General features: G+C 28.6%; 1 protein-coding gene across 1 annotated transcript in view; it reads left to right on the top strand.

Moving 5' to 3' along the window:
* LOC101895818 (uncharacterized) overlaps window positions 1–22189 on the top strand; it is a 191547-nt gene extending 169358 nt beyond the window's left edge. Inside the window, exons 9-19 of the mRNA XM_059122510.1 lie at window positions 2163–2385; window positions 2710–2973; window positions 3049–3160; window positions 3237–3429; window positions 3528–3736; window positions 8205–8335; window positions 8642–8823; window positions 15689–15912; window positions 15978–16284; window positions 20999–21208; window positions 21266–22189. Of these exons, the coding sequence (XP_058978493.1) occupies window positions 2163–2385; window positions 2710–2973; window positions 3049–3160; window positions 3237–3429; window positions 3528–3736; window positions 8205–8335; window positions 8642–8823; window positions 15689–15912; window positions 15978–16284; window positions 20999–21208; window positions 21266–21861 (2651 nt within the window). The 3' untranslated portion in view covers window positions 21862–22189. The remainder of the gene's footprint in view (window positions 1–2162; window positions 2386–2709; window positions 2974–3048; window positions 3161–3236; window positions 3430–3527; window positions 3737–8204; window positions 8336–8641; window positions 8824–15688; window positions 15913–15977; window positions 16285–20998; window positions 21209–21265) is intronic.

Here is a 22189-nt window from a genome sequence, read left to right as displayed (position 1 = left end):
ATGTAGGCCTTGCAAAAATATTGATAAAAAATCACCGTCTCAATTAAGGCCTGGAAAAAACGTTTTTAAAAAATCCTCGTCTTAATATGGGCCTCGAGAAAATATTTTTTAAAAGTCCACGTCAGAGTCTAAATCTTGAAAAAATATTTTGAAATATACAAGTCATAGTCTAAGCCTTAAACAAAATATTTTTAAAAAATCCACATCAAAGCTTAGGCCTCGAAAAAATACAGACCTTAAAAAATATTTTTATAAAATTAGCGCCATAGTCTAAGAAAATAAATTAAAAAATCCAGGTCTCAATAAAGGTCTTAAAAAAATATTTTTAAAAAATCCCGGTTCAATTTAGAACTTGAAAAAATATTTTTAAAAAATACACGTCTCAATATAAAAAATATTTTTAAAAATTTACATCAAAGTCTAGGCCTAGGAAAAATATTTTTTAAAATTCATGTCTCAATACATGTTTTGAAAAAATATTAAAAAAAAACCATTATAGCCTAGGCCATGAAAAAATATTTTTTAAAAATCAACATCAAAGTCCAGGCCTTGAAAAAATATTTTTAAAAGATTCACATCATAGTAAAACCTAGAAAAAATGTTTTTAAAAAATCCACGTCTCACATTGGTATTGAAAAAAAAAAATTAAAAAAAAGTACATCACAGTCTAGACTTTTTTAAAAAATCAAGTTCTCAATATAGACCGTAAAAAAATATTTTTTAAATAAATCCAGGTCTGAATTATGCCTGGAAAAAATATTTTTAAAAAATCCACGTCTCAATTAAGACCTGGAAAAAATACTTTAAAAATCCAAAAATCCATAAATCTTAAGAAAATATTTTAAAAAATTCCATGTCTCGTTATGTGCCTTGAAAAAATATTTTTAAACAATTCCCGTCTCAATATAGGCATTGAAAAAATATTTTTAAAAACCCACATCATATTCTAGGCCTTTTAAAAATATTTTTAAAAAAATCCGCTTCATAATCTAGGCCTTGAAAAAAAAAATTTAAAAATTCCACATCAGATTTTAGGCCTTGAAAAAATATTTTAAAAAACTCCACGTCATTGTCTATGTCTAGGATTTTTTTTTTTTTTTTAAATCTTCTTCTATAAATATTCTGAAAAAATATTTTTAAAAAATTCCACATCGTAGTCTGAGTCTTAAAAAAATATTTTTTAAAAATATACGTCTCTGTATGTTTTAAAAAATATATTTTCAAAAAATCTCCTTTTTAATTAAAGCCTTGCAAAAATATTTTCGAAAAACTAAGATTTTTTTTTTGAAGCCTTGAAAAAAAATTCCCAAATTAGCTCATATTCTTTCAAATATATTAAAATTGTTGAAACTTACAAAACACATGTTGTTTTCCCAGCCAAAAACAATAAAAAAAATACAAAACAACAGCAGAGAACACCAGAAAGTTTTCCTTTCATTTCTCTTTATAAAAGTGAGGCTGTGTGTGTGAGTTCGTGCCTGCCTGCCTGCCTTGCCAATGGCTTTGTTGGCGGAAACGGAAGTCAATTTACATTAAAGAGTAGCAATATAAACTAAATTACTTTGCAACAGCCAGTATTTCTCTATTATCCAAGAAAATGAACATTTTTCCAGCAATTACTTTTCCCGCTGAAAAGAAAAACCCGAAATGTCTTGCGATTTCTTAATGAACTGCCGCCATCAGAAACAGAAAATGAATTTGAACTTTTTGAATAATTGCTGGCATCGAAAATAGAAGCCAAGACGATGGTTGGCACGTTTTAATCATTGCCATGAATTATTTAATGTTAATGGCCTTGCCAGCCCTGGGAATGTGCAATCGTTATAAAACAATAATTGCCTATATTGGGCAACTGATGCTGGGTAATTAATCAATGGCCAGTATTGATGGGGAAATTATTGAAAATAATTAAAAATAAAAAAATAAAATTAAAAAAATAAAAATTAAAAAAAAATAAAAAAATAAAAATAAAAAATTAAAAAAATAAAAATAAAAAATTAAAAAAAAAAATAAAAATAAATAAATATAAAAACTGGCAAAATTTAAAATGTAAAAAAGGTAGTTTTTCGTATAAAATTAAGAATTGATTCATTAATCCCTGAAAGTATGCTTCAATATTTATTTAATTCTCTTTTTCTCGCTCTCTCTCTCTCCCATTTTAGATGAATTCTGCGAAGAATATCCCCACAATTTAATGCCCACACCCGGTTATTGGATTGAATGTTCCCGCCAAAAAATCTCCATGCCCACAAATCACACGATATGGGACGAAAGTGATTCGGAACACGAGGATGTGGGAAGGGGTGGAAATACTAGTGATGCTTATTTGGAGCGCGAATGCAGCGATCTCTATGAAGATGATGAGGATTCGGAGGCAACACCAAGGTATTTGGAGGAGAGGAGAATTTTTTTTTTGAGTTTTTTTTAATTTTTTAAGGAAAAATTATTTTTTTAAAAAAAAATATTTTTTTATTTTTTTTAAATTTTTAAATTTTAATTTTTTTTTAATTTTTTTTTTAACTTTCCAACTCATCCATGTCATTTGCCACCCCACCTCTTCTTTTGAGTTCAAAATGTGAAAAAAAAATTAATTTTCCCCTGCCTCCCCCCCATTCATCTGTCTGTCTGTCTGCCTGTCCCACCTGTTTTTCGCTTTGGTTTCGGTTATATGCCGTTCCATGTTGTTGCATTTTTATGCGAATATTTAAGTCCTAGGAAAAAGACCACCATCGAGGAGCAGTGGGAACAAAATGGCGCCTTTGAGCTGATCTCCGTGGAACAGGAGACCTATGAGAAGTATTTCTTTGGCCATGAACATTGGAATTATTTTACCAGCGACGAGGATCTGGGTCCGGTGATTTTGTCCATCAAACAGGAGACCCTGAATGGGCGAGATCAGTTTCGTATCCTAGTGAGGGCTGGCTCCTATACGGTTCATGGTCTGATACCTGCCTCTTGTGTTTTTGCTGATAGGTGAGTTTTGTTTTTGAGGAGGTCCAAGAAGAGGTCCTTTGAAATTTCAATATTTTTTTTATTTTTGGTTTCCAGATACAACCGCGAAGAAGTGGTTAGATCTCTGGGCAAAGAAGTGAATCTAAATCCACCCTTGACATTGGGTCAACTGCCGGACACCCCCGAGGAATTGCTGAAATTGGATCAGGTACGGAACTCCTTTTTTGTGGAAAAAAAATATTTTTTTAATAAATTTTTCCTCAATCTCCTCCAAAAAAACCCAGGTTTTCATAAAATCCGAACTCAAAGTCGGCGTTATCTATGTCAAGGAGGACCAATACACGGAAGAACAAATTTTGGACAATAATGAAAATTCCCTGCTCTTTGATGAATTCCTGACCCTGCTGGGTGATCGCGTACGCCTGAAGGGTTTTGACAAATACAAAGGTGGCCTTGATACAGTACATGATTTAACAGGTGGGTGAGGAGAACAAAAATCCTACTCTTAACTCTCTCAACTCATTTATCTTGTATTCTCTCTTTGCTCTCTCTCTCTCTCTCTCTCCATCCTCCAGGACTGTATTCTGTATATACAAACTGGCGTAATATAGAGATCATGTTCCATGTCTCTACACTATTGCCTTATGAGAAACACGACCCCCAGAAACTGCAGCGGAAACGTCACATCGGCAATGACATTGTGTGTGTGGTGTTTTTGGAGGCAGACAATACCCGCTTTAGTCCGGCCTGTATAAAGAGTCATTTTTTGCACACGTTTATTTTGGTGAGTAGCGACGAAGAAAAAAATCCCCAAAAAATTTAGCAAAATCCCAGTCAAAGGAACGTTTCCCAAAATTTTACCAAAATTCGTAAAAACACTGCAAAAAAAATATTTTGAGGCCTTAAAAAATGTATTTTAAAAAATCCAAATCTTAATTAAAGCTTAAAAAATATTTATAAAAATTCACGGCAAAGTGTAAGCATTGAAAAAATATTATTAAAAAATCCATGCCTCAATATAGGCTTTGAACAAATATTTAAAAAAAATCTAAGTCATAGTCTAAGCCTTCAAAAAATATTTTTTATAAGTTCACTTCATAATCTAGGCCTAGAAAAAATTATTTTAAAATCCACGTCTCAGTAAAGGCATTGAAAAAATATTTTCAACAAATTTTTAAAAAAAAAATATAGATTTTGAAAAAATATTTTTAAAAAATCCACGTCCCAATATAGATTTTGAAAAAATATTTATAAAAAATCCACGTCCCAATATAGATTTTGAAAAAATATTTTTAAAAAATCCACGTCTTAATTTAGGCCCTGAAAAAATATTTTTAAAAAATCCACGTCTAAATTTAGGCACTGAAAAAAATATTTTTAAAAAATCCACGTCTTAATTTAGGCCCTGCAAAACTATTTTTAAAAAATCAACGTCTCAATTTAGGCCCTGAAAAAATATTTTTAAAAAATCCACGTCCCAATATAGATTTTGAAAAAAATATTTTTAAAAAATCCACGTCCCAATATAGATTTTGAAAAAAATATTTTTAAAAAATCCACGTCCCAATATAGATTTTGAAAAAAATATTTTTAAAAAATCCACGTCCCAATATAGATTTTGAAAAAATATTTTTAAAAAATCCACGTCCCAATATAGATTTTGAAAAAATATTTTTAAAAAATCCACGTCCCAATATAGATTTTGAAAAAATATTTTTTAAAAATCCACGTCCCAATATAGATTTTGAAAAAATATTTTTAAAAAATTCACGTCCCAATATAGATTTTGAAAAAATATTTTTAAAAAATCCACGTCTCAATTTAGGTCCTGAAAAAATATTTTTAAAAAATCCACGTCTTAATTTAGGCCCTGAAAAAATATTTTTAAAAAATCCACGTCTAAATTTAGGCACTGAAAAAATATTTTTAAAAAATCCACGTCTTAATTTAGGCCCTGAAAAAATATTTTTAAAAAATCCATGTCTCAATTAAGGCCTTGAAAAAATATTTTTAAAAAATCCACGTCATGGTCTAAGCCTTGAAAATTATTTTTAAAAAATCCATGTCATAATTTAGGCCCTGAAATAATATTTTTAAAAAATCCACGTCTTAATTTTGGCCCTGCAAAACTATTTTTAAAAAATCAACGTCTCAATTTAGGCCCTGAAAAAATATTTTTAAAAAATCCACGTCCCAATATAGATTTTGAAAAAAATATTTTTAAAAAATCCACGTCCCAATATAGATTTTGAAAAAAATATTTTTAAAAAATCCACGTCCCAATATAGATTTTGAAAAAAATATTTTTAAAAAATCCACGTCCCAATATAGATTTTGAAAAAATATTTTTAAAAAATCCACGTCCCAATATAGATTTTGAAAAAATATTTTTAAAAAATCCACGTCCCAATATAGATTTTGAAAAAATATTTTTAAAAAATCCACGTCCCAATATAGATTTTGAAAAAATATTTTTAAAAAATTCACGTCCCAATATAGATTTTGAAAAAATATTTTTAAAAAATCCACGTCTCAATTTAGGTCCTGAAAAAATATTTTTAAAAAATCCACGTCTTAATTTAGGCCCTGAAAAAATATTTTTAAAAAATCCACGTCTAAATTTAGGCACTGAAAAAATATTTTTAAAAAATCCATGTCTCAATTAAGGCTTTGAAAAAATATTTTTAAAAAATCCACGTCATGGTCTAAGCCCTGAAAATTATTTTTAAAAAATCCATGTCATAACTTAGGCCCTGAAATAATATTTTTAAAAAATCCACGTCTTAATTTTGGCCCTGCAAAACTATTTTTAAAAAATCAACGTCTCAATTTAGGCCCTGAAAAAATATTTTTAAAAAATCCACGTCCCAATATAGATTTTGAAAAAAATATTTTTAAAAAATCCACGTCCCAATATAGATTTTGAAAAAATATTTTTAAAAAATCCACGTCTCAATATAGGTCCTGAAAAAATATTTTTAAAAAATCCACGTCTTAATTTAGGCCCTGAAAAAATATTTTTAAAAAATCCACGTCTAAATTTAGGCACTGAAAAAAATATTTTTAAAAAATCCACGTCTTAATTTAGGCCCAGAAAAAATATTTTCAAAAAATCCACGTCTCAATTTAGGCCCTGAAAAATATTTTTAAAAAATCCACGTCTTAATTTAGGCCCTGAAAAAATATTTTTAAAAAATCCCTGTCTCAATTAAGGCCTTGAAAAAATATTTTTAAGAAATCCACGTCATTGTCAAATCCCTGAAAAAATATTTTTAAGAAATCCACGTCATTGTCAAATCCCTGAAAAAATATTTTTAAAAAATCCAAAGTTCGCATCATAATCTAGGCTTTAAAAAAATATTTTGAAAAAACCCATGTCTCAATTTAGGCTTTGAAAAATATTTTTAAAAAATCCGCCACTCAATATAAATCTTGAAAGATATTTTTAAAAAATTCATATCTCTATATAGACCTTAAAAAATATATTTTTTTTTAAATTCACGTCATAGTCTAAGCCCTTAAAAAATTGGAAATCCCCAAAAAAATCTCTTCAAAAAAATAAACAAAAAAAAAATATTCCTTTAAAAATTCAGAAAATCCCAGAAAAAGAGCGTATCGAATCGAAGTTCCTCCAAAAATTCTACCAAAATCATGAAAAAGTCTCTTCTTAAATCTCTCTTTAAATCCCCAAAATTCTCAAAAAATGAGTGTTTGCATTCATTTTTTTATAAAAAAAAAAAAAAAAATCCAAAAAAGGTCTTCCAAAAACACCCCAAATTTTCGCAAATTTTAGTCTTTCTTCCCAAAAAAAATTTTGCATTCATTTATTTCAACGAAAAAGGACAAAATATCCAAAAATTCTCAAAAAAGTTTCCCCATATTTTTCGAAATCCCCAAAATCTTCGAAATCTACCAAAAATGCCAAATACCCCGAAACGGTTTCCCCATTTTTTACAAATCTCCCAAAAAATATTCCTCGAAATTTTCTCAAAAAAATAACAAAAACTCCCAAAATTTAAAAAAAAAAAAAACAAATTCCAAAAAAATTATTCCAAAGTCCACTGAAAAAAAACTTCTCCACTTTTTTAGAATACCCAAAAAAAATCCCCCAAATTCTCAAAAAAAGCTTCCCAAAATGCAGTAACCTCTCCCAAAAATATATTCCAAAATCGTGCCAAATAATGAATTAAAAAAGGTCTCTCAAAATCTTTCCAAAAATACAGCAAAATTTCCAAAACAATCTCAAAATCCCCCAAAAAAGACTTTAGACCGCAGATTTAAACAGAAACATTTCCGAAAAATACCAAATTCCAAATATCCAAAAATTCAATAAAAAAAGTTCTCCCAAAATCCCCAAAAAAGTTTTTTTTAATCCCCCAAAAAAATCTCCCCCACCCAAAAAAATATCCAAATCCCTCAAAAAAAGACCTTCCACAGACAGATATAAAAAGAAATATTTTCAAAAAATACAAAATTCCCAAAAACAAAAGTTCTCCAAAAATCCACCGAAAAGTTTCTCCAAAATTTTGTTCTAAATTCCCAAAAAGATCTTTCAAAATCTCACAAAGTCAAAAAAACCATAAGTCAAATATAAGAAGAAACCATTCCACAAAATACCAAATTCCCAAAAACAAAAAAAAATACCCCAGAAAATTTACATAAATCTCATTAAAGGCTCATCCGAATATTTACTACAATGAAATTTTTACAAAAACATCCAAAAAAAGTTCCCAAAAAATTAATAAAAAATCATAATAAAGGAATACAATTCCAAAAACTACCAAATTCCCAAATAAAAAAACCCAGAAATTTGACCAAAAATTCATTAAAAGCTCACCCCAATATTTACTACAATATCATCCCAAAATTTTATCAAAATATCCAAAAAATGTTTACCCAAAATATTTTCAAAATCCCAAAAATATATAAAAAATAATAAAGGGAAACAATTCCAAAAAATCCTCAAAATTCCCCTAAATAGACCTTCGTCCGGCAGATATAAAAATAAACATTTTTATACAATACCTAATTCCCAAAAACAAAAAAAAAAATTCCCCAGAAAATTGACCAAAATCCCATTAAAAGTTCAGCCAAATATTTAAAAAAATATTTTCCAAAAATTTAACAAAATATCCAAAAAATTCCCCAAAAATTAAAAAAATCCCTCAAAACCCCCAACAATTCCCCAAAAAAACTCCCAAAACTAAAAATCTCTCTCTCTCTCTCTCTCTTTCTCTCTCTCTCTCATTTAGGTGCGAGTCTCGGCTAGAATAAAACACAAACCAACCCGTTATGAAGTCTCAGTAGTGACCAGAGACGAAGTGGGTGCCTACAAGCCATATTTATGGGAACAATCGGTATTCGAAAAAGGACCAATGTGCAGGTGGGTAGAAAATAAAATTAAAAAAAAAATTAATTTAAAAAAATTAATAAAAAAATAATAAAAAAAATTAATAAAAAAGTATAAAAAAATTAAAAAAAATTATAAAAAATTTAATAAAAAAATAATAAAAAATTAAAAAAAAAATAATAAAAAAGTATAAAAAATTAATTAAAAAAAATATAAAAAATATAAAAAAGTATAAAAAAATTAAAAAAAAAATAAAATTAATAAAAAATAATAAAAAAAATTTATTTAAAAAAAATAATAATTCTATTAAAAATTCTCTTCTCTTCCAATTTCCCCCAGAGAATGGCTCCTAACGAAAATCGTTAACGGTGAACGTGCCTCATATTCAGCGCCGAAATTCGCACGCATGCAGGAGCGCACCCGCTCCCAAATGCTCGAAGATCTGGTAATGAATTTATCGAATCATGCTGAGACCGGACAAATACCGAAACCCTATCGCCGCGGCTCGTGGCGGCCAATTGGTGAGGAAGAATATAAGAAAATGTTGCATGCAAGAGTTTTAGCCAATACAAATGAGCCACAAATCACACCTCTCTCGTCATCGTTGGACGTTGATGTGTGCTGTGTGCAACTGTCTGTTAAACATAGTATGTAGTATATGGGAGAGGAGAGAGAGAGAGAGAAAAAAAAAAGAGAAAATACTCACAGAGACAGATGAGAAAATTGTCTGTCTTTGATTTTAATGTAGTTCCAGCCCACCTCCCTTTTCAGCCTTTAAATTGGCTTGAATTCTCTTTGTAATGTTCTTGTTTTTTTCTGAGTGTGAAATTGTGTTGCCTACTTTTAGGCTGTAAATATGTTATAACGCCTTTTCATTTTATTTTTTATTATTATTATTTTTTTTAACTCCATTAAAATCCCATTATGACCAGTGTAAACACCCTTTTAATGTACAGGTCGTAAACATGAACAAACGTGCTCATTTCTCCAGATGTTTCACTTTTCAAATCAGCCGGCATGTTTTATTTTATTCTTGCCTTTTTATACCCTCCACCATGCCATAGTATGGAGGGCATATTAAGTTCGTCATTCCGTTTGTAACTCATCAGAATAATAATTTTAGACCCAAAAAATTATATATATTCTTGATCGGCGTAAAGTTCTACATTCTCCGTCCGTCCCGCCGTCTGTACGTCTGTTGTAACCCCGCTAGAGTCAAAACGAATAAAGATAGGAAGCTAAAATTTTGCACCCATCTATCTTTGAACTGCAGGCAGGTCCAGTTCGAAGATGGGCTATATCGGCCCACGATAGCGTATAGCTCCCATATAACTGTACCTCCCGATATTCGGTATTTTGATGATTTTAGCCACATTTTTTAATGGAATTGTGTGAAATTTTACACAAGGAGTTCTCTGTGAGTACTTTACCCCCTGGAAAAGAATTGTCTATATAGATCCACGTTATTGGATAGCCCCCATACAACGCTACTACCCGATATTGGGTATTTTGATGATTTTAGCGACATTTTTCACCGGAATTGTTTCAAATTTGGTCTTCGAAGTTCGTAACGGACACTACAACCTATGACGGAAAATTGTCCATGCAAGACCTGGTCTTGGTATAGCCCCCATATAACGGTACCTCCCGATATTCGGTATTTTGATGATTTTGGCGACGTTATTCACCGGAATTGTTTCAAATTTGATATTTGAAGTTCGTAATGGGTACTACAGTCTGTGACGGAGAATTGTCTGTGCAGGTCCACGTCTTCGTATAGTCCCCATATAAGGGAACCTCCCTATATTCGGTATTTTGATGATTTCAGCGACATTATTTACCGGAATTGTTTCAAATTTCATATTTGAGGTTCGTAATGGATACTACAGCCTGTGACAGAAAATTGTTTATGCAGGTCCATGTCTTCGTATAGCACCCATATAATGGTATCTCCCTATATTCTGTATTTTGATGATTTTAGCGACATTATTCACCGGAAATGTTTCAAATTTGGTATTTGAAATTCGTAATGGGTACTTCAGCCTATGACGAAAAATTGGCTGTGCAGATCCAGGTCTTCTTATAGCCCCCATATAAAAATTTTCATTTGAGGGGTATTTTTCGACGGATTTTTTTTTTTTCTTTTTTTTTTTTTTTTTTTTTTTGAAAAAATTCCAATTTCTTTCCGAATGGTGGAGAGCTTCTTTTTTACTTATTCTTCCTTGGGGTGTTTTGGTGTTTTTTTTTTCCTTTCTTTTATTTGTCATGCAAATATCCATTTATCCCAAAAATGTTTGCCGAGACAGTGGAACCTCCTGCATTTAAAATAAAATAAAAAAATATATTTTTAACAAATCCATAGGCTTTGAAAAGATATTTTTAAAAAATCCATGCCTCAATATAGGCTTTGAAAAAATATTTTTAAAAAATCCATGCCTCAATATAGGCTTTGAAAAAATATTTTTAAAAAATCCACGCCATAGTCTAAACCTTCAAATAAATATTTTTTATAAGTTCGCATCATTATTTAGGCCTAGAAAAAATATTTTTAAAAAATCCATGCCTCAATATAGGATTTGAAAAAATATTTTTAATAAATCCACGCGATAGTCTAAGCCCTCAAAAAAATATTTTTTATAAGTTCACATCATAATTTAGGCCTAGAAAAAATATTTTTTATAAGTTCACATTATAATTTAGGCCTAGACATTTTTTTTTTTAAATCCATGCCTCAATATAGGCTTTGAAAAAATATTTTTAAAAAATCCACGCCATAGTCTAAGCCCTCAAAAAATATTTTTTATAAGTTCACATCATAATTTAGACCTAGAAAAAATGTTTTTTAAAAATTCACGTCTCAGTAAAGGCCTTGAAAAAATATTTTTAAAAAATCCACGTCTCAGTTAAGACCTTGAAAAAATATTTTTTAAAAATCCACGCCATAGTCTAAGCCCTCATAAAATATTTTTTATAAGTTCACATCATAATTTAGGCCTAGAAAAAATATTTTTTTAAAAATCCATGCCTCAGTAAAGGCCTTAAAAAAATATTTTTTAAAAATCCACGTCTCAGTAAAGGCCTTGAAAAAATATTTTTAAAAAATCCACGCCATAGTCTAAGCCCTCAAAAAATATTTTTTATAAGTTCACATCATAATTTAGGCCTAGAAAAAATATTTTTTTTAAAAATCCATGCCTCAATGTAGGCTTTTAACATATATTACAAAAAAAAAACAACGCCATAGTCTAAGCCCTCACTTTTTTTTTAAAAATCCACGTCTCAGTAAAGGCCTTGAAAACATATTTTTAAAAAATTCACGTCTCAGTAAAGGGCTTGAAAAAATATTTTTAAAAAATCCACGCCATAGCCTAAGCCCTCAAAAAATATTTTTCATAAGTTCACATCATAATTTAGGCCTAGAAAAAATATTTTTTATAAGTTCACATCATAATTTAGGCCTAGAAAAAATATTTTTTAAAAATCCACGTCTCAGTAAAGGCCTTAAAAAAATATTTTTGAAAAATTCACGTCATAATCTAAGCCCTGAAAATTTATTTTTAAAAAAAATTCATGTCATTTTTAAAAAATTCACATCATAATCTATTACCTGAAAAAATATTTAGAAAAAAATCCACGTGTCAATGTAGGCCCTGGAAATAATATTTTAAAAAATCCCATCATAGTCTAATACCTAAAAAAAATTGGAAGTTGTCAAAAAAGTTCACAAAAATTTCCAAAATATACCGAATATCCAAAAGTTTCAAAAAAAACATCTCCTTCCAAAAACCCCAAAAAATCCGTCAAAATCTCTTCCAAAAAAAACTAAACCTCCAAAAAAATTCTGAAAATCCCCAAAAAAAAAGAGCGAATCGAGTCGTAGTTCGTCGAAAATTCTACCAAAATCCTCAAAAAAAAACTCCCCAAATTTTAGACTCTCCTTAAACCCCCAAAAATTCCCAAAAATTGAGTGTTTTAAACCGGCTCTTGGAAACATCAAGAAAAATCCCAAAAATTCAAAAAAAAATCTCATAAAATCCTCCGAAAAATTTCCCCTATTTTTTTTTTTTTTTTTTTTTTTTTTTTGAAATCCCCAAAAAAACCCCAAAAAATCTCTTTCCAAAACAAAAATTTTTTGCATTTATTTATTTTAACGAAAAAGCATCAAATATCCTAAAATTCCAAAAAAAGGTATACCCCCGAAAAAGTTTCCTCTCTTTTCTTGAAATCCCCAAAATCTCTTCCCAAACAGGAAACCGAATTCAGTTTTTTTTTTTTCATTCAAAATTTTAACTGAATTAAATCCCATCCATTCGAGTTATAGCCCACTGTTTCTGCTATTTTTTTTTGCCCCAAAAAATAAATCCAATCACATGTCAATGTGATTAATGGCTTCTAATGTGGCAACACCATTATCATAAAGGGGTGAACAATACCCCCTCCCCCACCCCCTCAGAAAAAAATAAATAAAAATAAAGAAACCTATCTTTTATTGTGGCCCAGCAAAAATCACAAAAGCCATCATCAAATGCCTCTCCCAACCCCATTTCTCTTTTGGCACATGAGTGTTTATCTCGCTCTGTGTGTGTCTGTGTGTGTTCGCCTGCCTTGAAGTGCATGCTCCTTGGTTATCCTTTTCGCCAGCGCCTTAATGTTTTGCCGTTAATCTTCATGCATAATAAATGATAGTCATTCGAGTGTCTTTGTTCCCTTGGCCAAAATACAAGCATGCCGGTTTTATCGCTGTCAATCTGGAGAATGTTATATAGCCCCCTTCACCACCCCCTCCCTTCTCTTCCCTACTCCTGTTATTTATTTGTCTGTGTGTGTTTCCGGTCTCACTTTCTTATCTGCCTTCGATTTGTTCGTTGTAACGAAACATCCGGTTGACAGCTGTAGGACATCATCATCGGCAATGAGGTATCCATTGATTTGATGATTTAAAGGAAAATTCGAAGGCAGGCAGGCAGGACTCAAAGGATATTGCTGATGTCCTTCAATTTTTTATTTTATTATTAAATTAAAAGCATGCATTTATTTTTTAACCCCATTTAAAGTGGATGAATAAAAATTGCTGAAGTGAGAAAATCTCTGGAAAAACGTGGCGGAATTGGGATTTTCCTTGGGAAAACTCTGCGGTACCTCGGCCACAAAGGGGTCAAAATTTTTAATAACCATAACGCTCATAAAATGCAAAATAAGCAACCCATTTTCTTCAAATTTTACTCATCTCAATATTTCTACTAACCCTAAATCTGGTGTAGATATGGGGAATATTAGCCCACTCCTTCTGGTACCTCCCCCACAAGGGGGACAAAATTTGGAATAATCAAATGCTCACACAAGGCGAAATAAGTAACCGATTCTCTTCAAATTTCACACATTCCAATATTTTTACCAACCCTAAATCTGGTGTGAATATGGAAAATATCGGCCCACTCCTTCTGGTACCTCCCCCACAAAGGGTTCGAAATTTTGAATAATTAAAACGCTCACACAAGGCGAAATAAATAACCGATTCTTTTCAAATTTCACACATCCCAATATTTCTACTAACCCAAAATCTGGTGTGAATATGGGGAAAATCAGCCCACCCCTTCTGGTACCTCCCCCACAAAGAGGTCAAAATTTTGAATAACTAAAACGCTTACACAAGGTGAAATAAGTAACTGATTCTTTTCAAACTTCCCACATTTCAAAATTTCTACTAATACAAGATCTAGTGAGAATATGGGAAAAATTAGCCAAGTCCTTCTCGTACCTCCCCCACAAAGGGGTCAAAATTTGAAATAATCAAAACGCTCACACAAGGCGAAATAAGTAACCGATTGTTTTCAAATTTCACACATTTTAATATTTTTACGAACCCTAAATCTGGTGTGATTATGGAAAATATCGGACCACGCCTTCTGGTACCTCCCCCACAAAGGGATCAAATTTTTGAATAACCAAAACGCCCACAAAAGGCGAATAAGTAACCGATTCTTCTCAAACTTCCCAGATTCCAATATTTCTACTAATACAAGATCTGGTGTAAATATAGGAAAAATCTGTCCACTTCTTCTGGTACCTCCCCCACAAAGAGGTCAAAATTTGGAATAATTAAAACGCTCACACAAGACGAAATAAGTAACCAATTCTTTTCAAATTTCACACATTCCAATATTTTTACCAACCCTAAATCTGGGTAGAAAACTGGAAGTATAGTCCCACTCCTTCTGGTACCTCCCCCACAAAGGGGTCAAAATTTGGAATAATCAAAACGCTCACACAAGGCGAAATAAGTAACCGATTCTTTTCAAATTTCACACATTCCAATATTTTTACCAACCCTAAATCTGGTGTGAATATGGGAAATATGGTTTCACTCCTTCCGGTACCTCCCCCACAAAGGGGTCAAAATTTTGAATAATAAAAACGCTCACACAAGGCGAAATAAATAACCTATTATTTTCAAATTTCATACATCCTACTATTTTCATTAATACAAAATCCGGTGTAAATATGGGATACATCGGACTACTCCTTCTGGTACCTCCCCCACAAAGGGGGTTAAAATTTTTAATAACAAAAACGCTCATAAAAGGCGAAATATGAAGCCGTTTATTTTCAAATTTCATAAATTCCGCTATTTTTACCAACCCCAGAACTCGGGGGAATATGAAATATATCGATCCACCCCTTCTGGTACCTCCCCCACAAAGGGGTCAAAATTTGGAATAATCAAAACGCTCACACAAGGCGAAATAAGTGACCGATTGTTTTCAAATTTCATAAATTCCAATATTTTTATCAACTCCAGATCTGGTGTGAATATGAGAAAAATCCGCCCACTCCTTCTGGTACCTCCCACACAAATGGCGTTAACATTTTTAATAACAAAAACGCTCATAAAAGCCCATATAAGACTCTGATTCTCTTCAAATTTCACACATCCTAATATTTCTACCAACCCTAGATCTGGTGTGAATATGAAAGACATCGGAGTACTGCTTCTGGTACCTCCCCTACAAAAACATTTTGAAAAACCAAACCTCGAAGTCAGCTTCATCAACATTATCCAATGCTCTGGCTTTTGTTCTGCAGTCCAACTCGAAATTTTCCTCTCAACACCCTTTTGCATAGCTTTTATTTAATTTTTTTTTCAATTTTTTTTTTTTTTCTATTAAAAATCCAGTTTTTTAAATTTTCCCACCTTGAAATTCAACTCCCTCCCATGTACATACATACAAAACTTACGAAAACTCAAAATTCAAATAATTTTTTAAATGTTTAATTCGAGCATGTCATCATCAGATCCCGAGATTTGAAAAGAAAATTTGAAAATTTAATTCAATTCAGGAAATATTTAAATTTTTAAAAAAAATATATTTTTTTTTCGAAATCTAGGTCACATGCGACCCTCCTCCCCTCTGCTGGACTCCGTTCGCGATCAATTTGAGGACTACGATCAGTTGGCGAAAGATTTTACCCGTGTATTTTTGAATTCAGAACCATCGTGCCTACAAAATGCCCATCTGTTCGATGTCACCTTTTTGGTGGGCCAGTCGAAACAGAAAGCCCGCTTCATTGGCGTAAGGGCCATACTGGGTGTGAGAAGTCGAGTGTTTCAGGTGAGTTTCTAAAAATCCCAAAAAATGTTCAAAATTCTTAAAATCAATTTCCCCTCCGCCTTCAGGAAATGCTCTATGGCATCCAAACCGGTTTCGGCTCACCCCAAATACCCGTTGCTGAAATATTTGCCCGACCGGCACCCTCTCTGGTTTCACCGCAAAATCAAAAACCCAAAAGTAACAACTATCTCACCGTGCCCGATTCCGATTCGATACGACCGAAAAGTGTACCCTCCTCGCCCATGGTAAAGAGGGCCTTTTCCCGCCTCGGCACCATCACTGCCGGCTGGGGTCGTTCGATACGCAACAAGAACACCAATCAGCTGAATCCCGAGGACAAAAAGAAGTGGATCTCGTCAACGGATTGTTCGAGTAAGAGTTTGAGTTTAAATAATTACAAATATATCGATGTGTGTTTTTTGGTCTCTTCTTTTTTTTTTTTTTTGTTGTTGTTGGTGTGTGTTTTGTACGTCTTTGAATGATTCGATTCGTTACGATACCAATGAAAATCCAATCCACCACCACCACTTGTTAACTAACCACAACGTGTGAAAAATCTCCTCCCTGTATAAAACAAAAATAAAAACAACAACTACAACTGTCGTGTGTAAAATATCCTTGTAAACGAATGTGTACTTAACAACTACGAATGGAACAATGTTGCCACCTATTTGTTTTATCTCTCTATCTGGCTTGATTTGTAATTTCCGTTTTTTTCCATAAAAATTTAATTTTTGTAAATTGTTTTCCCAAAAAAAAAAATACGTTTTGAAATTGGCTTGAAAATTCGTTTTGAAACTCTGTTTTTTGTTACAAAATTGTAATGTTCTTTTTTCTCACAATTGGCTTTTTAAAATTTATTAAAAATGTTTGTGTTTTTGTCATAATTAAAATCACATATATACATGCTCTTATATTAACTCTTCAATTCGCTCCCATACTCATCCAAATAATCAAATGTTCATTTCTCTCACTCACTATTAACACTCATGTAAAAACGGCGCTCTCTCTCTCTCTCTGCCCTTTTCCGTTACCATCTAAAACGTATGCATTAATCATTTCTACTGAGAAAATAAATTATTTGTATATTTTTGTAAAATTTTGATTTGGAAATTGTAATTACTGTTTAATTTTGTAAAAAAATTTTAATAATAAAATGTAATATAAAATATTTATTTTTTAAATTTATTTATTTCTTTATTATTTTTATTTTACTTCATAATTTTAATTTAATATTTAAAAATTAATAAAAATATTTTTTCCCTTTTTATTATTCTTTTATCTATTATGTTTATTAAATATTTAAACAAAAATAAAAATTATTATTATTGTTTACATTAATTTTGAAAAAAAAATATTAATAATAATTAATAAAAAAAAAATAAAATATTAAAAATAATTTATGTGTAAAAAAATATTTTTTTTTCCATTATTTTTAATTTAATATTTAAAAATTAATTAAAAAAATCTTCCCTTTTTATTATTTTTTATTTATTATTTCAAAACTTGAAAATTTACACTATTGTTTACACTAATTTAAAAAAAAATAATAATGAAATTTATTAAAAAATATTTATTTTTATTTATATATAAAAACACATTTTTCCTTCATTCATTATTTTTATTTAATATTTAAAAATTAATAAAACATATTTTTTTTCATTTTTATTTTATATATTATTTTTATTATTTATTTTATTATTTTTTTTTTAAATTATTATTATTATTATTATTATTATTTTTCACAATATTTTTGAAAAAAAAAATAATAATAAAATGTAATTTGAAATATTTATATTTCAACTTAATTTATTCATATAAAAATTATTTTTTATTAATTAAAAATTAAAAAAAAAATATTTTCCTTATTATTTATTATATTTATTTAACATTAAAAAAATTGACTACAATTATTAACAATTAATTACAAATTTAAAAAAATATTAATAAAATGTAAAATATTAATTTTTCAACTTTATTTATTTATAAAAAAATATTTTTTCCTTTATTCATTATTTTTTATTTAATATTTAAAAATTAATAAAACATATTTTTCCTTTTTATTATTATTTTATTTATTATGTTTATTAAATATTTAAAAAAATGAAAATTAATTTTATTGTTTACATTAATTTTGAAAAAAAATAATAATAATATTTGATAAAATATTTATTTATCAACTTTATTTAATCATAAAAAACTTAATTTTTTATTTTTTATTAATTAAAAATTATAAAAATATATAAAAAAATATTATATTATAAAAAAATATTTATTTTTCAACTTTATTTATATAAAAAACATATTTTTTCCTTTATTCATTATTTTGATTTAATATTTAAAAATTATTATCTATCTATCTATCATTTATAAATAATATAAAATATTTAAAACTATTATTATTGTTTACATTAATTGTGAAAACAAATATAAAATGTAATATAAAATATTTATTTTTTCTTATTAATTTTAATAAAAATTATTTTTTCTTTTTTTATTATTCTCATTTTATATTTAAAAATTAATAAAAATGTGTTTTTTATTTATTATTTTTTTTAATATTTAAATTTTATATTTGTATTTTTTATAAATGTTTATATATAATATTGACATATAATTTATTTCTGTTAAATTTATTTTTTTTATTATTTCTAAAAAATGTTAAAAATTATTATAATTTTATTTTTTTTATATTTTTACAAATTTTTTTGTCTTTTTTTTAAATTTTAACATTTTTCATATTTTTATGTTTTTGTTAATATTTTAAATAATATATGTTTATTTAATATAAAAAAAACAAAACATAAAAATATTATTATTTTGATTCCATTTTTTATTTTTCCCTCTTTTTAAATAAATAATTTTACATAATATTTTTAAATTTTCTTTTAACATTTTTTATTTTTACAATTATGATATTTAAATATTTAATTTTTTACTAATTTAAAATAATTTATTTTTAATTGTTATTTTTTTAATTGTTAAAAAATTTATTTTATTTAATTTTTGTACTTTAACTATGTATTTTAATGTTTGAAATTTTTATTGAATTCCTCAAAAATAATTAAATTTTTTATAAAACTTATTTTTTATTATTTTTTTAATATTTTATTTTCAAATTTAACTCTTAAAAATTTCATTTCTTATATATATTTAATATTTTAAATATTTTTTAATATTTAATTTTTTATTAATTTGTAATATTTTTTAATATTTTTTATTGTTATTAATATTTTTTTTTTTAATTTAAAAAAAAAATATTTTATTTAATGTTTACTCTTTAAATATAAATTTAAATATTTCAAATTCTTATTTAACTCCTTAAAAATTATTAAAACCTTACTTGAATATAATTTTAATTTTGACATTTTAACATTTTTATTTAATATAATTTTTAAATTTTATATATTTAATTTTTTTTTTTGGTAATTTAATTCCTTAAAAAATTAATTCCTTCTTCTTTATTTTAAATATATATTTTTGTATGTTTTAAATAATATTAACTTAATTTTTTATATTTTATTTTTTTTTTAATTCAATTGTATACATAATTTATGTTTATTTTTTTATTTTTTAAATATTAATTTTTGGTATAAATTATATTTCATTGAAAAAATAAAAATATTGTTTAACCTTTTTTTATTTTTATTTTTTTTTTCTATTTTAATTTTTAAAAATTTTAAATTATATAATTTTTGTATTCTTAATTGTTTAAAAATAATTTATATATTTTTTATTGTTGTATTTTTTGTTTGTTTTTGTTTTTAATTTTCAATACTTGTTTCTCACTTATTTTTTATGTCTTAATATTTTTATTATCTTTCTTTATATTCATAATTTCCTTCATACATAATTTCTCTTTTCTCTTGTAAATGATGATTTTTAAAATATTATTTATATTTATTTTTTTTAAATATATACTTTTCTACATATTGGTATTTATTTGATTATTTTTTTTATTTTATTTAAAAAATATTTTTTACTTTATGTGAATATTTGATTTTATAAAAACACATTTTTTTAATATTTATATTGTGTAACATATATATTTGTTATTATTTTATATTTAAAAATATATTTTTTATTTATATTTTTAATTTTTAATTATTTTATTATTTTCAAAAATTTATATATATTTTCTTAAAAAAATTTTTTTGTTTTATACTTAACTTTATTTATTTATTGTTTTATTTTTTTTTTTTTTTCATGTATTATAAAAATACAATTTATTGTATATTTTTGAATATACATTTACTTTTTATGCTGCACTTTTTTAAAATAAATTTGTTAATATTTTATTTATTTTATTTATTTTAATTTAAAAATATTTTTTTAACAAACGATATTTATACTTTTTTATATATATTTTTTTATTTTATTTTGAAAATATTTTTTAACAATTGATATCTATACTATTTTTTTTTTTTATTTTTTAATTTTTTATATTATTTGATTTATTATATTTTTTAAATATATTTTTATTTATCATTCATTCTCTTATTCTAATTCTCCTAACAACATGTTCCTCTACTACTCTGTAATTGTTCTCTTTATTCCATTATTTGTCATGCCCTCATATTTGAACTCTATTTCTCACCTGCACTTCATGTACGTTTCTCTAATTCACGCTCTCTTCATTTATAACTGCTTTCACTTCCCACAATCTCATCAAACTCCTGCCTCATATCTTGTTTTCTCTTTTTGTCTCAATGTCATAAATGGTAAATCACATTTTTCTCTTTCGAAAAATATACTCTCACCTCTCTTTCTTTAAGTTATTTTCAATTTCATGCCGAAAATATCGCCTTGTAATTTTCTTTATGTGTGTGTATTTCTCCTTGATCATCTTTTGAATCTTTATCAACGTTGTTTTCTTTGTGTGCGTGGAAAATTCGATTTCTTATTTACCCAAAAATTATTTACAACAAAACATTGATGCTCAACTTCTCTCATTTCATGCATTTTTTTATTTAATTATTTCTTTATTTTTTCATATTTTTTGGTTGCTTCTTCTTCTTTTTTCCATTTTTTTTTTTATTTTTTAAATTATTTTTGTTGCCTGTTTCATACAACAACAAACCAATAGACAGGGATAGCAAAGAAAAAGACAAGGATAAATCAGGTAATAATCTGGCTGTGCCTAGACTCTCGGTGTGTGCCGATGCCCAGAAGGTGGATCGAGCGAAGTTGGCCCAAACCGAGTTTACAATCATTGAATTCGATCCGGAAACATTTAGGGTGCTGTTGGACTATCTGCATACGGGGACATGTCCTTTGACATGTGTCTCAATACCAGGTAAACTTGAATTTTTTATAAAATTATTTTCAAATATTTATACATTTCGTCTTCCAGGTCTCCTCTGTGCTGCCGAACATTATGATTTACCCGAACTGCTGCAGGCCTGTTTTCACCACTGCAAACAATTCCTACGCATCGAGGTCGTCTGTCCCATGTTAATATCCTTGGAGAACTACTATTGGCGTTACACTTCCGCTTCCGAATTGGTCAACATGATCTTGTCCTTTGTGGAGAACAAAGCCCATGCCCTCTTCAAGTGTCCCGAATTCCTTAATCTGTCCGAGTCCATGGTCCAGATGATCATGTGCCGCGAGCTGCAATGTCCCGAGATCCGTAAATTCGAGGCCATGTTGGCCTGGGCTAAACACAAGGTGTCCAAGATGAAGGTCCATCCCAACAAGGACACCCAATTCGAGTTCGAGTGCATCATGGAACGTCTGACGCGTGACCTAAATCTGTGTCGCATTTCACCCAGTGAACTGCTGTCGATTGTCCTGCCCTCGAAGGCGTTGAAAAATGAATGCATCATGGAAACGCTCATGATGCAGGTGAATTTGGGCACGTACCGTATGCAGGAACTGGATGAGTATCGCCAACAGTTGCGCAGCCAAGAATCTGCCGAGGCAGAAGTCCATCATCGGGGTGGATGAGATAGTAAGAATGTTAGTTTCGATATTGATCGTGGCGGTGGCAGTGGGGCAAGTGGTGGAGATGTTTCAAACGCTTATGATTCCACGGCCGATGATGAAGTGGAATTTTACACCGATTTTGATGCAAATCCCACCACGAGCCGGGTGGCTGCACAAATGCAGGCGGCCAAAGAGGCAAGGCGGAGACGCTGGGCGGGTGATGGGGCCTCGGCGGGTAGTACGGATTGTGGGAAGAAATTTTAAGGGAAAGAAACATAATTTGAAAATTAAAAGAAACTAAGAGAGAATGCGAGAGAGAGAGAGGTGCGTGAAGTCCTTCTACAAATAA

Source organism: Musca domestica, unplaced genomic scaffold, assembly GCF_030504385.1.
Source record: "Musca domestica strain aabys unplaced genomic scaffold, Musca_domestica.polishedcontigs.V.1.1 20, whole genome shotgun sequence".
NCBI lineage: Eukaryota > Metazoa > Arthropoda > Insecta > Diptera > Muscidae > Musca > Musca domestica.
The sequence above is the reverse complement of the archived record's forward strand: the minus strand, read 5'-3'. Positions and strand labels throughout refer to the sequence as shown.